The sequence below is a fragment of the Lemur catta genome, chromosome 10 (genome assembly GCF_020740605.2).
Source record: "Lemur catta isolate mLemCat1 chromosome 10, mLemCat1.pri, whole genome shotgun sequence".
NCBI lineage: Eukaryota > Metazoa > Chordata > Mammalia > Primates > Lemuridae > Lemur > Lemur catta.
Window position 1 is genome coordinate 9,665,479 of NC_059137.1, and position 15,469 is coordinate 9,680,947.

Sequence of the window (15,469 nt, forward strand, 5' to 3'; positions counted from 1 at the left end):
CACTTTTCCTATCTCTGATATTTTTTTTTTTTTAGACAGACTCTTGCTCTGTCACCCTGGCTAGAGTGCAGTGGCGTCATTGTATCTCACTGCAACCTCATACTCCTGGACTCAAGCAATCCTCTTGCCTCAGCCTCCGAGTAGCTGGGACTACAGACGCACACCACCACACCTAGCTAGTTTTTTCTTTTTTTTCTGTATTTTTAGTAGAGACGGTCTTGCTTCTTACTTAGGCTGGTCTGAAACTCAAGTGATCCTCCCAGAGTGTTAGGATTATAGTCGTGAGCCACCGTGCCTGGCCCTATCTCTGATTTTTTGTAGCAATTTAAATACTTAGGTTTATCCATCATGCCCGTACTGTTGTGAATGTGTCTTTATGAGCTTGGCACCAGCAGCAAGTGACTGAGGCCCCCAGCCTCATGTCATGGAGTTTGGCAGAAATGTTGATATCAGAGGCTCTTCAGAGGTCAGTCTTAGACTCAAGTAATATATGTTCTTGTTCTGGAACCCAGGAGTTTTACATAAAATGAGAGCTTTAGAGGGAAATTCAAGGGAGGAAATATAAGAGCCAGGGGCTGGTATCAAAGAAACTGTCATGAACAGGCAACCTTCCATCAAGTTATTTCATCTCATCTTTTTCTGCTTGTAGAAATATTAATGTCTCCCATTTATTGAGCACTGACCACACGCAAGACATTATGTACATTATCTCATTTACTCTTCCTGCAGAATATAGATATTATCATCCCCATTTTATAGACAAGGAGATGGAGGCCCAAGGCCACAGAGCACATAAGGGTGGAGCCTCTTCTTCAACCCCGCCCTGAGGAGTTCCAGAGCTGCCCCCTTCCCACCAAGATGTAATTGAGCTAAGCCATGTGTGGTCCCTAATTCTTTAGGCTTTGAGATGAATCTCGGAGGAATCATTGGGCTCTTCAAATTGGGTTCTTCTCTTGATCGAGTGATGGAGGCTGTGGCTTTATTGACCATGAAAACTCCCTATATTTTTATGCCTTAAGCTGTAAAATGCATTGAAAGTGAAACACTCTATAGTGCATAAAATTGTGCAAGTTTTAAGCCACAGCATATTAACCAGCTAATGGCAGACCAAAGGGTGTTTTTATCTTTTGATTATTACATTAATCTTCCATTAAAATTATCTGTGTGATTATCACAAAGCACTGAAGATAATAAATTTAGGAAATAGTAGGCTTGTTAAGGATCATTTTTAAATGCTTTTGTCAAGTTATATGTGCCAAAACACACTGAAAACACTAGGTTGGCTGAGTGTACAAACAATATAATCCAAAGATTGCTTTTATTAAGAATGATAAAAACCTCTTATTTCTATACATTGTATTGTCCCAAATTGTCAGCCCAGCCCTGCAGTGCTCATGATTTATTGCTCTCAGCTGGTAACTTGGCGCGGCAGCGGGCAGAGCATGTCAGGCCTTCTGTACTCACACACCAGCCTTTAACGCCTGCTGCTGGCGACTATCAGAGCGGAAAGCTGGGAGGGACCATGTCGGAGAGGCCCCGTCTCCGTGCTGCCTCCTCCAACAGCCCCCTGGTTCCTGCTCAGAGTCAGCAAAGGCCTCTCTCCCTCTGCGCACAGGACACTCGGCCCTTAGAGTTGGCTGATTTCTCTAGCCAAATATATCTAGGTCTCTAGTCATAACTTTTAGATGTTTGCAGGTGAAGAGAAATGACATTTGTTCACAAGAATGCCCAGCCAGAGGGGGCTGGCGGGGAGAGGAGTGGTGTCTGGGGTGGGGGCTGGGGAGCTGGAAGGGTGTTCGTCAAGGGCCTGACGCCTACTGGCCTTGACCGAACGACATTACCATTCTGTGCTTTGATTATCTCACCTGTACAGTGGAGATGATAATGGCATCTGTCTGTAAGGTTATCATGAAGACCAAATGAGTTAATGCTCCAGAAGCACTCCGAGCAGTGCTGGCTGTTAGCATTTACCTTACAGTGCTGCCACTGTCCCCACCACCCTGCCAGGGGGCTCATCCTCTGCATGGGGTGCAGGTCTGATCACAGACCTGTCCCTGGCTCCTCCCTGCCTCACTAAGCCATGCTAAGCTTCTGCAGTTCTGTGGACATCCCACTGCTGTGCCTTGACATACGCTGGTTCTCTCCTGCCCCTTGTACACCCAGAAACTCCTATGTATCCCTCAAAACCCCAGCTCGTTCATTCTCTCTGCAAGCTTTCCCTGCCCTACACCTCCCTGACAGTTCCTTTGTGCTTCTATACCTGTTGTGGCGCATGTCGTGCCGTTGGATACTAACTAGGCAGCGAGCTCCTCAGGGCAGGGACCAAGTCTATCTCTTGAACTGAGGTCAGGGACCCTTTGTCCCTTGAACCAGGCATGGGGCCAATCTCAGACATGGCATTTACTCAGTGCTAAAGGAGCTGGTGAGATGCCCGTGTGTGCAGTGGTAGATGTACGAGCGTGGCTCTGGAAGGATCCCCCAGGGGCTTGCCTGGAAGCAGCAGCCTGAGCAGGAGCCCGGGATGCAGCCCCAGCTGTGCCCACTCTTCACGTGGGGACTTGCATGGCCCCTCACACAGCTTTGAGCCTGACTTCTGGGTGACCTGGGCTACATTGGCCCTCCTCTCTGAGCCTCTCACTCCTTTTGACAAAGGCCGTGGTTGGTGTGGTGCTTATGAGCACTGAAGGAAATACCACAGCTGGAAGCTCCATGCCTGGCTGGGAGGAGGCTGAAGATAGAGCCTTGTTTGGTTTGAGTTTGATCCCTGTGATGTTCTCATCTTTCAGATGAGGAAAGTGAGGCCCAGAGAGGCCATGTGCAGCGCAGGTTGCAAAGTAAGCTGGAAGCAGAACCAGGCAGCCAGTGCACAGCTCTCTGGGGGCAGCTTGTGCCAAGGAGGGAACGCAGGTTCGGGAATCTGAAAAGACCCCCCCATTCACTGACTGAGAGGCTCATACAGGCCCCTTGTCTCCTCCAAGCCTCCATTTTCCCGTCATAAGGCAGGGCTCTGGGCCCAGCCTGCCAGGTTGCTGTGATGACTGGACTCCATCCACAAGAGAGCACCTGCCCCGAAGCACCCGGCCCAGGTTAGGGCCTTCCCTACCACCCGCTTCTTTGCCTTGTGCCGAGCAGTGAGCAGCTGGCAAGTGACCAGGCTGTATCCTCTTGCTTTCTAGGTTAACTACATCCTGGAATCACGAGCAAGCACTGCCCGGGCTGAATATTTTGCTCAAAAACAAAGAAAACTGAATAGACGTACAAGCTTCAGCTTCCAGAAGGAGAAGAAGTCCGGGCAGCAATGACACTGACCTCCAGCCTCAACCTGCTGCCGTAGCTCAGAGCCTGCCTGCCTGCCTGCCTTCCAGGGCCAGGTGCCTGAGAGTCCACCCTGTGTCCTGCAGTCCTTGGGGGGAGGCCAGCCCCTGGCTCATGGGCACAGGGCTGGTGGGCTCTTGGGGAAGGTGCAAGGGGGCACCCTAGGAGGGAGCACTGGGGACCTTCCAGGGGACCGAAGCCTGCTTGGCAATGGCTTTGATTAGCAATGCCTGGGGGCCAGACCACCCCCTAGAGGAGCCGCGTGCTGCCCAGCCATCTTCACTGCCTGAGGACCTGCCCGAGGATGTACATAGCCATGCCCAGACATTTCTTTGCAACTTGATCAAATTTCTTAAAGCAAACAAAGAACAAAAATGTACATTTCTGTTTTTCCTTTTAATAAACAGGTGTACTCTTTATCATGGTTGGTATGATGGACCATTCTTTGGGGTGGAGGATTGATTATGCTATTCTCTTTAAAATCTGTTCCCATATTGAACAGGCAGATTGGAAAAGCTATGGTTCGATTTCTCAGAAGAAATGTTTAGGTCTTAGTCAATAGTTCTAACTATGCCATTTGTTTAAATGAATGCATTTGCTTTGAGGATAGCATCTTACTAAAAGTTGGGAATGGGGCCCTAGTGTTGTGTGTCCAAAGCTAGGTCATTTTCCCCTTCCACGCATCCCAGCACCTCTGACCAGAGCTGTGGAAGCCGCGGGCGCTGGGAGAAGGGGCGATGGCTGCTCCTCGGGTCCCGCCGCGCTCCCAGCCAGAAGTGGTCTTTCCCATTGCTTAAGTAGCAGTGTAGGCTTCAGCCGACAGCTCCACCTGCATGTGGATCTTTCTGGAATTGGAATAGTCTCTGCTTCGCTGCCTTCGAAGGGGCCTCATTTCCCTTTCTCTTCTTACAGCGCCTGCCCCTCGTGGAGCAGGCGGGGAGCAGCTGGTTCTCACTGTGTCAGGGAGAGGCTGAGCGGAGGGAGACCTGCTCCCCGGCCAGCTCCCCGGGTGGGAACAGGCGAGGGATCGGATGCCCCGACACGACTCCTCTGGCCACACCAGATGCCTCTGCGGTCCTCGACAGCCTCTCCAGTGTACGGCGCGGTGACAGCCTTTCATACTGTCCCCGGCCAGGGCCGAGGACCAGATGTTTCACTGAGGACCTGCATTTAAAACGTTTTTTAAATTGTTGTACAGGCAGAGATGTGTCTAAAACAGCATCTCAAAGTTGAGTGTATTTCTTTGCACACGGGGTCATTTTAATGAATTCCTCTTTCATTCTGATCTTTGTTCAGCCAACAGGAGCATCCTTTTCTAATGTCTTCCATTCCTACCCACCCTGGAAACAAAAAAAAATATTATTTGTAGCTTGCTATCTGTATTTGAATTTTTAGCAATTTTATATTTAGATATCTTTGAAAAAATGTAAATGACTAATTTGGTCATAAAATCTTGTGACATATTCAATATTAAAATGATATTAAAATAAAAGTCATATAAATACCCTCTCTTGCCTATTGCTTTGAATTCCTGACGTCTTGAGTATGTGCTGCTGGAGACAGTGGCTCTGGGGGTCGGCGTTTGCTGGCAGTTCATGGGCCCAGCATCCCTGAAGCGTGCCAGGGCCCCTGTGGTCCTGAGCAAGACAGAATGGCCCTCTTCACTCGAGGGTGACACTGGAATCATCACCTCCTGCAGTTACAAAATCAGCACCGAGACCATTCTCCACAGTGAAATGTGACACATTCGGTTCACACAGAACACACATGTCCAGGTTAAGGAGTAATTTACAGGGGACACTGCACCACCACCCAGGTCCAGCAAATGTCACGACTCTCAATTCAGCTCTTCCTCAGCCCCCCGCCAGCCCATACCCAGGTTCTAAGACAAGACCGTGAGCTCCTCAGCGTCTCGCACCCTCCCCGCACCCGCCTCGGCCAAGCGCGAGCTCCGCGCCTTCGCGCCAACTGACGTGGCCAACTGACGTGACTGATGGTGACACTGCTGCCTTCCACCGGGTCTCCTGACCCAGCACCAGCACCGACCGCACCCCATGTGATACAAAAAGTCACAGTGTTGATGATTCATGCCCGGGCTTCTGAATTCCGCTGGGGACTTGACAAAGTGTGGGCAGCCGATGGGCCTGGGCAGTGGGTCCCTGCAGCCCCAGCTGCCCACCGAAAATGGCCCCCTGTCTTCTGAGGGCCACTGTGCAGCAGGCAGGCTGTGTGTCAGCCCACAGAGCTCCCACAGACGGCCTCGGCAGGTCCTGTCGTATCTCCGTCCCAGAGGTGAGGACTCGGAGCTTGGAAGGGTCACTGCACGGGCCCCGGGCACACCGTGGGGGACTGGCAGACGCGGCAGCCCTGCTCCTAACCGCTGGGCTCTGCCCTCCACAGTTGGTGGCCACATGGCTCGGGGCTGGTTACTGCCTCTTGGGTCCTCAGTTTCCTAAGCTGAAAGTGAAGGTGCAGCATGGATGACCTCCACAGACCCTCCTAGGGATGTTGTACGGGCCTCAGAATCACGGGAGCCCAGCCTCCCAGTGGTTTCTCTTTGCCTAACAGGGGCTTCTCTGCTGCTGAGGAATTCTAGGAGTTGAGAAGGCTGTGAGGTCATTTAGTCCAACCTCCACCCTAGGGACAGTAAGTACATCCACCTGGGCACCCCTGAAATCACATGTGTGACCACAGTCACACATCCCACACCCCTACAGACAGCTGGCACTTTCTGTGCTTTCCCCAGGGCCTGCCTCCTGCCTCCTATTAAGCTGTCACCTAATGTTAGTTACTATTTAATTAACCATTTATCACTCTACTTATACAGATAAGGAAACTGAGGCAAGAGAAACAAAGTCCCTCACCGGGGGCCATGCGGTCGGGAAGTGGCGGAGAAGGCCCCAGGTCCGCTCTCTGGCCTCCCAGCCCCCTCCCCGTCTCCAGCTGTCCCCGGGCCTTGCTGGGCCTCCGCCTGGGCCGCTGTGGCCCACACAGCCCAGGTCCCCACGGCCCCACTAAGGCCCCGCTCAGAGGCCCCTGCTGCTTGGCAAGCAGCCAAGGAGAGGGGAAGGGTTAAACTGTCATGTCGTGTTCTCACCAAACACCTCTGCTTAAATGCAAAGTCCCAACAGGGCGGTGTTCTGGATAAAAGCCCTGGGAGTGATTTGTGAAGTCTCGAGGCCCGGTAATCTCGTCAGCGTAATGGGATTATATTTCAAATCACCGCGGCCTGTTCATTACCCATTTAAACTCCTCTGACAGAGGAAAACTTGCATAAACGCGCGGGCAGCCCTTGCCGACTTCCCACTCTCCTTCCTGATTAGACAAACAGATGCTGAGGTCTGGAATGAACAAATAATGTGCCCATTTATTCATTTTTCTGACAAGTCACAATAGATTTTTAACTGTCAATGAGTGACCTCCCGGAGGTGCGGCGGCCGGGAGGTGCCCACCAGGCAGCGAGTGGTCATTTCCGCCCGGGCCGGCCGTCCTGCCTGGCCAGGGCTCCCCCTGGGACGCGGCAGCTGCCCAGCCCCTCCTGCGCCAGCAACAGCACATGGTGCGGGCAGGGAAGAGCTGTCCACTGTGCCCCCAGGCTGTCCCCACCTAGACAGTCCAGGGGCCTCCCCCAGGCCACCAGGAGACACAGAGCCTGGGTAGGAATCTGGCCCTGCCCCTGCCCAGTAGCTGGGTGTTCAGGATACCTTCTTTAATGGCTCTGAGCCTCAGTTTCCCCGTCTGTAAAAGGGAGAGAGTGAGCAGGCCCGTCTCGGTGGTGAGGGCTCAGTGGTGTGGCTTGTGCTCAGCTCCCACTCGGGTCCACTAGGATGGTCCACCATCCTATCAGCACGCCCGGCTGCGACACCAAGGGCCAGGCCCTCCCCCACCCCCGAGGTCTGGTGCAATAGTGCTTGGCAGATGGGCTAGTCACCCGCTGGGCTGGGCCACGGGGTCTCACCCCAGGGCCTCTCGAGCTCTGCTCTGTGCTCGAGCTCTGCTCTGTGCCAATGCCTGGACCAGAGGTGGGCTGGGGGCAGGACAGCTAGATCAGGGACCTCCAGGGTCCCCCTCCTCATGCCACCGAAGACTCGTGAAGATTCCTGACCCCGGAGCCAGCCCAGGCGGCTGGCTGCCAACTAGCGGGGCCCCAGCGGGGACCACAAAGGATAGTCTCCGCTTCCTCTTTCATTCCAGGCCCCTCACCCTCTCCCAGGGCCCGGGAGCTCAGCCCCAAAGATTCCCAAATCTCCACGTGTGTGTTCACACAGTGCCCACCCCCCCCCACCCTGCCACCCTCCTGGGAGCCAGATCTCCCGAGATCCTCCCTGGAGACAGGCAGGGGGAGGTTCAGACAGCCTGAGACTGATGGCTGAGCTGCTTGAATCCAGAGAAGGAATGAAAACCCACCTCCATGCTGTGTGACCCAGGCTCACGACTCAACCTCTCTGAGCCACTTGCTGTCCTGCACAACTGAGACAGAGTCCCTCCTTCCTCAAGGGGTTGCGTGAGGAGTAAATAAGATCATGTGCTCAGGCCTGGCACACAGTAGGGATTGGTAACAGCCACGGAGCTGTGTCGCCCGGTCCTGCACTTACTGGGGACACGTGGCCAAAGGAGGACCTCAGGCCTCCGGGGACAGCCCCAGCCCCCAGGGAAGCCCCGGGGCCCAAGCGGGGCCTGCACCCTCCCTCCCAGGGCCCCACCAGCCGCCTCTCCCCTCTTCACCCCGGCCTGCCTTGCCGCGTAGCCCCAGGCAGGGCTCCCATCTTTATGCATTAACTCTGTGAATACAGAAGAAATACTGTGAGGCTAATTCTTTTTAAAATGATAAAATTTGTCTACATTATGGCGTTCCAGCCCCCAGCTTCCTGAAAGCTAAAAATATTTTAATGTCATATTTCCATGTAAATTTTAGTTTAGAATTTAATACCCTTTTAACATACATTAAATTTTTAGCGTTCTTCAAGCCCTTGACTATTTTAAGGGCTTAGCTGATGTGCGTTGGAGAAAAGGGCTGGGGGAGGCTGTAAATTAGAAGAGAAAGTTCCAGAAGCGAGATTACCCCAAACCTCTGTGTCCACCTCATCTTGGAAGTTACTCTTCCGGCCAACCCTGGAATCCTGGGGAGGTGTCGGACATCTCGGTTTCCCTACTGGAAATCGTAGCAGGCAGCCCGCAGCCAGGAGCCCGGCTCTCCTGGACCCCACTGGAGGCCCACGAGCTGGTGGGCGCCGCGGAGGACAGACCCCGAGGCAAGGAGCCCGGAATCCGCCTCGGCGCAGGGAGAGGGGCGCCCGGCAAGCCCGACCCATCCGTGGGGAGAGGCGTGATGGAGGGTCCAGGCTGCATGTGTCCTGGCCACGGGGCCACGAGGTCAACCTGCACAAAGACCCCTGCCCCAGGGTCCTCCTCACCCTCTCCCAACAATCTCCCACCACCACAGAACTGCTGGTTGCCCCCACGTCAGGAAAGGGGGTCTTTGGGCTTAGCAGGAGGGACTTGTGTGTCACTGCCTAGGAGGCTTGAGGGACCCTCAGTGACAGGACCCGCACGTCCCGGGCCATCAGAGTGAGCTGGGGCTGAGAGACCCGCAGACATGGAGACCCACCTTTCGTCAACGTGCCTATCACCCACAGTCGGGACTCCCAGGCGCCACCCTGCACCGCCTGGTCCACGGCCGTGCCCGGGGCCTTGTCTCTCCTGGGAAGGGCAAGAGGGAGCGGGACTGTTCTAGGCTCCATAGCCTCGGGGCAGGGACTTCTCTCCCAAATACCACGTACACCATCCCAGGCCGGGTCCCCATTGGCCTGGCAGGGGACACATGTCATCCCTGGGCGTGTCCTCATGGGGACGAGCGGCTGTGATGGGCGGCCCCTCAGGGCCTCTGGGCTCAGGGGAAGGGCAGTTCCAAAGGGAGGGGCTGGGAGGAGTGGCCAGGACAGGCAGGGTGGACAGGCCTCGCCAGCAGTCCCTGTGTGCCCATCGCGGTGCTGAATACTTTTTCCAGAATCCCCCAAGCAGAGGCTCTTAGCACCATTCCACACTGACAAGACCTGAGGGGTGAGGGAGCTTTGCCCAGCGCAGAGGGGACACTCGTGGGACCCAGACCTGGCTCTGACTCCAGTCCCCACACGGCCACGCTGCCTGCGTCTGTGAGTGTGTGCAAATGTGTGTATGTGTCTGTCTGTGTCTCTGCAAGTATGTGCACGTGTGTGCAGGTGTCTGTGTTTTTGTGCGTGTCTGTGTGTGCAAGCGTCTGGGTGTGTGCATATACCCGCATGCGTGTGTGTGTGTGTGCGTGCAAGCGTCTGGGTGTGTGCATATACCTGCAAGCGTGTGCGTGTGTGTGTGTGTGCAAGCGTCTGGGTGTGTGCATATACCTGCAAGCGTGTGTGTGTGTGTGTGTGCAAGCGTCTGGGTGTGTGCATATACCTGCATGCATGTGTGTGTGTGTGTGTGTGCAAGCGTCTGGGTGTGTGCATATACCCGCATGCGTGTGTGTGTCTGTGTGTGCAAGCGTCTGGGTGTGTGCATCTACCTGCATGCGTGTGTGTGTCTGTGTGTGCAAGCGTCTGGGTGTGTGCATATACCCGCATGCGTGTGTGTGTGTCTGTGTGTGCAAGCGTCTGGGTGTGTGCATATACCCGCATGCGTGTGTGTGTGTGTGCAAGCGTCTGGGTGTGTGCATCTACACCTGCATGTGTGTGTCTGTGTGTGCAAGCGTCTGGGTGTGTGCATATACCCGCATGCGTGTGTGTGTGTGTGTGTGTGCAAGCGTCTGGGTGTGTGCATCTACACCTGCATGTGTGTGTCTGTGTGTGCAAGCATCTGGGTGTGTGCATATACCCGCATGCGTGTGTGTGTGTGTGTGTGTGCAAGCGTCTGGGTGTGTGCATCTACCTGCATGCGTGTGTGTGTGTGTGTGTGTGCAAGCGTCTGGGTGTGTGCATATACCTGCAAGCGTGTGTGTGTGTCTGTGTGTGCAAGCGTCTGGGTGTGTGCATCTACCTGCAAGCGTGTGTGTGTGTCTGTGTGTGCAAGCGTCTGGGTGTGTGCATCTACCTGCAAGCGTGTGTGTGTGTCTGTGTGTGCAAGCGTCTGGGTGTGTGCATCTACCTGCAAGCGTGTGTGTGTGTCTGTGTGTGCAAGCGTCTGGGTGTGTGCATCTACCTGCAAGCGTGTGTGTGTGTCTGTGTGTGCAAGCGTCTGGGTGTGTGCATCTACCTGCAAGCGTGTGTGTGTGTCTGTGTGTGCAAGCGTCTGGGTGTGTGTACCTATACCTGCATGCATGTGTGTCTGTGCTCAAATGTGTGTGTCTATGTGCATGAGTTTGAGTGCATGAGTATGTGTGTGCACATGTGTCTGTGTGTAAACAATGTGTGTGCACATGCATGTATCTGCATGTGCATGTGTGTGCACGTGTGTGTTTAATCCGCAAGCAACCGCCAACCCGCCTGCCTCCCACACCTGCTCCTGGCACGGCCGGACGGAGGCGTCTGCTCTCCAAGGAGGCCGTGCGGGTCCCTAAGCAGCCCCTCCCCCACAGCCCAACAGCTGGCCACCACCTCCGCACACATTTCCCTGTCACATCTGATTTGCAAAGTCGTGTCTGTGACAGACCCACAGGAGCATCCAGTTGGGGCTTTTTCAGGTCAAGGAGTATTTTCCGGAGTCTCTGGTTCTTCAGAAGAGAAAAGAATGTGAACAGCCCTCTGTCCTCATTCCCAGGCCAACACTGCCACCAGTGGCATCTTCCTGGGCTGGAGGATCACCCCGAGGGCCTGTCATTACCCCACTTTACAGATGAGGACATCAAGGCTCAGAGGAGTCCTGCTGTTTTCCTGAGGCCACAGCTGCTCAGGGTGGAGCTAGGACCTGAACTGGCCTCTCTGGCCGTCCTACCTAGGCTTGCTTGTCACTGTCACTATCCACAGCCTCCCTACAGATGCCTGAGCTAGGCTGTCCCTACCAGCCTGACTCCAGGACCTCCTCCTCCAGGAAGCCGCCAAGCTGGCACGCCCACCTCAGCCCCTTAGGGCTCTTATTGCCGATTGAAGTTCCCAGTTTCCGGAGCATCTGGGGCAGGGCCTGCCAGAGCTGGTGGCTTTGACCCCCTGACTTCATCATCTTAGTCAAGGCACAACAGGAACCCGCTGGCCCGGCCCTCGAAGGCCAAGCCACACTCCCCTTCTCTGAGGGCTGGGTTGCCTGTCACCCCTCCTTCTCTCTCTTTCTTGTCACCCTGGTGGTGAGGATGCCGGTGGCCACCAGACTAAAGACCACCAGACCTCCTAGGGCCCCTGCTCCTGACTGTCACTGCTCCACCTCTCAGCACTGACTCCCAAATGGAGGGCAGCAGATGGGACCAGCGGCGACAGCCCTGACTGGGCCGAGGAGCCTGGGGTGTGGTGCAGGTGGGTGGCCACCAGCCTCCTCCACTTGCCTTCCTGGCCCGGGGCTCTCTCCTAGGGTGACGCCCCCAGGAAGCGGCCTGCACAGACTGTGCAGGGACCCATGCCTGCTTTGCTCAAATCACAGGTGAACACCAGCTACCGCCTCCTTCAAGACTGCAAGCCCGGGTCCCAAGGCTCATGAGCCCCGCACACCACGCGCCGGGCAAGGCTGTGACACCGGACACTGCGCCCAATGAGCAGATGAGGAGAGTAGGCCCAGGGTGCTCAGTGAGCCACCCAAGGTCACACAGCCAGGGAGGTGGGACAGGAAATGTAACCCAGATTGTTCCTGGCTCCAGACCCTGCACTCTAACCCTTCGTTGTCCTTGCCTGAGAAGAGTGAGACACTGGCTAGAATGCCGTTCTTGAGTGTGCAGACAGGGGCTGAAATTCTAGCTCTGCCCCATCCCGTGTCTGTGTGACACTAGGTCAGTCGCTTCACCTCTCTGTGCCTCAGTCTCCTCATCTGTAAAACAGGCTAATAATCCCTCCTCTTCAGGGCCATGAGAAATAAATGAGTGAGTAGATGGGAGAGAGATGTCTGAGGTAGAGCCAACTTTGTGGCTGTGTGTATTCAGAGGGGGACAGAGAAACCTAGGAAATGGTTAGCCAGAGGCAGAAGCCCTGGGCTGAGGATGAGGCACTAGGGCCCAGCACAGTGGCCAGCATGGAACAGATGCTCAGTACACATTTGCAGAACAAATTATTGCCTTCTGCTGGTGCAACCAACTGGCCTGGAACACAGACAGGGCCACAGAGCAGAGGGCTGGACCCAGGGTGCCTTGGGCACGCAGTAGGAAAGCAGGGACACAGCCAGGGGGGGTGAGCATGAGGCCGGATGCAGCCTAGACCCACGCTCCAGCTCTGGAGCTCAGTGTGGGCACGCGAGCCTGGGTACACGCAGCCTAGACAATGACCACATCAGTCAAGATGGCCACACCGACCTTGGGAATGACTGCCACATTGCCAAGATGGCCGCCTCAACAGCCAAGATGGCCTCCTCATCCGCCCCAGAGCAGGGCCTGCTGGGTAGCAAGAGCCCCACTGCAACTGGATTCACAACAGAACAAATGAATTATTGAACCATGTCAAGATGCCAAATAGGGTGCCTCAAAACCCAGGGCAGCCCAAATTCTCCAAGGAATAAGAGGAAACCAGTCAGCGCATCCCTGTGCCCCTGAGAATGCTGGGTAATTGCTTTTTCTCCTTTGTCTTTTTGTTTGCTTTTAGCAAAACCACCAAGAAGCAGCCACAAAAATCAGTTAAAACTTCCAAAGTGATTCTTTCTCCAGAAATCTTTTATAAAAGGTGAAAGATTTACAAGACCTGAAGAGCAAACCAAGCAGGATAATTGTTTTTGGAATGACCCCAATATTTTCACCCTGGCGACCCCGGCTGGGCATCCTGCCCCATATTTATGATTCCTGGTCCTCTGTGCGCCGCTGGGCGACCTTCTGAGCCCCCTCTGCGAGCCCCCAGTCCCTTATCGGGCCTGTAACTCACCCTGACGCTATCTCTTGGGAGGGTTTTATGCACTTTAATTTAACTCCCCTCATCATTATTTCCCGGACTTCAAGGTTTTCTCTTTCGAGCTGCCCTTCCCGGGACAAGCATAATCTGTTTGCCATCAAGCCCAATAAATATGTTTGTGCGAGAGACGAGAATCGTTTGGGGAGAGTGGCTCAGGCCTGGGAAGCAGCCTCTGGCTCTTACCTGCTTCTGGGCTTCCCGGCTGGTCTTTGTATCCTTGCACCTCTGTGGAGGTGGGAGCCACTGCTAGGAGCTCAGGCCTGGTGGCCCATGTAGCAAATGCAAATCCAGGACTCCCATTAAATTCGAATTTCAGATACACAATGCATTTTTCTTAGTGTAAGGATGTCCCATGCAATGTATGGTAAAAATTATTCACTGTTTATCTGAAATTCAAATTTAATTGGGTGTCTTGGTTTTCAGTGGCATCAGCTCCTAGGGGCTGGCCCCACCCACTCCTCCAAAAGCAGATTAATATGTTGAGGGTGTATTCACCTGCTAGGGCTGCCATAACAAAGCCCCAAAGACTGGGTGGCTTAAACAAAAGAAATTTATTTTCTCACAGTTCTGGAGGCTGGAAGTCCGACACGGAGGCGTTGTTTTCTCCTGAGGCCTCTGTCCTTGGCTTGTGGATGGCTGTCTTCACCCTGTGTCCTCACATCATCTTCCCTGTGTGTGTCCGTGTCCTCATTTCCGCTTCTCAAGGACACCAGTCAGATTGGATTAGGGCCCACCCTAATGACCTCATTTTAACTTAATTACTTCCATAAAGGCCCTATCTCTAAACACAGTCACATTCTGAGGTAATGGGGGTTGGAGCTTCAACATATGAATTTGGGGGGATGGGGGTAGACACAATTTCGACCATAACAGGAGGGTTTAACCATCTCCCACCAGAAAGCTCCAGAATCTGGGGCCCACAGCAGGGCAGCCCGGCCTGTGGGGACACCTTCGGTTTCCAGGGCTCGGCTGAGAGAGGCCCACAATGAATCATTGCAATAGGTCAGATGCCACCCACGCTGTCCCCTGACCTCGCTGCTGTGTGTAGCAACACTGAGGGCCCCCCAACAGCTCTGCAGGGCAAGTGTGATGAGCTGAGGTGTACAGAAGAGGCACGAAGCACAGAGAGGCACAGTAGCAGCCCCATGCCACACAGCAAACCAGGGAAAGCCCTGGATTTACTGGCCATCTCAGGACTCTTCCCCCTTGGTCCCCACCCCACCGGTTACACCTTCAATGCCCTCAGGACCCAGATGAGCCAGCTGCACTTGTGCAGCCAAAATGAACCCTCTTTGCAGCACACCACGCGGCCTAACAGAGAGCCAAGTACGAGCCAAGGCGGGCGACTGGGTTCACAGCCGGACAGGCCGTGGCAGGAGCCTCCCATGGGAAGAGGCCCGGGCCCTCCCGCCCCTTTCCCGCCCTGCCATCCCAGAGGGTTTTCTGGGTGAGCAGGTCATAGCCAGAGGCTCCAGAGGGAGACAGACCTGAGTTCAAATCCCTGCCCGATGACTTCCCATCGCCACCCGGACTGTGTCCCCACCAGCAAGATGCCTGAGGCAGGACGAGATTGGACAAGTTAACCAAGGCATGTGTCCCTCTGGAGTGTCCGAATGTTCCTCAACCCTGTGCCATGCTCCCTGTGCAAACAAGGTGCTAATGGAATTTCGGACTGCCCCACGCCTTGAGGGGCAGTTAACACTCCTAGCCTGTGCCCCAGCCCTCTCAACCGCTCCCCATGTGACAACCAAAAATGTCCCCACCCCATTACAAAATGACCCTTAGGCGTGGGGTCGCCCCGGGTTGAGGCCCGCAGCCCCACTGCTCTGGGGAAAGGATTCTCACCAGCAGTGGGACACGGCCAGGGATGGGGCCCTGCCCCCAGGCTGTGTGGGGAGCGCGGACGCCATTACAAGACGGCGCCGATTTCCGGTGGCCTGGCTGAGGTAAACAAGTGTGGCGCATGCGTAGTACATCTGTAGGTCTGTTACATAAGTATGCATATGAGGTTTTCTGACTCGGCCTATTGGTGACCGCTTGTGATTGACTTTGACCTATCTCTGTTACTTCCTGTTTCCCTGAGGGTATATTACTGTGTGAAAGCTTGTGCTCAGGGTCTTCCGCATCTTGAAGCTTAGAGGGATCCCCAATAAAGCACTGTAGAAGAACTC

At 54.6% G+C, this 15,469-nt stretch overlaps 1 protein-coding gene across 6 annotated transcripts in view; it reads left to right on the forward strand.

Moving 5' to 3' along the window:
- Nucleotides 1-3,734, forward strand: part of MAPKAP1 (MAPK associated protein 1) — a 231,711-nt gene extending 227,977 nt beyond the window's left edge. For all 6 annotated transcript variants that reach the window (XM_045563651.1, XM_045563653.1, XM_045563654.1 and 3 more), the window contains one exon: nt 3,177-3,734. In XM_045563651.1, coding sequence (XP_045419607.1) covers nt 3,177-3,302 — 126 coding nt within the window. In that variant the 3' untranslated portion in view covers nt 3,303-3,734. The remainder of the gene's footprint in view (nt 1-3,176) is intronic.
- Nucleotides 3,735-15,469: the final 11,735 nt, after the last annotated feature.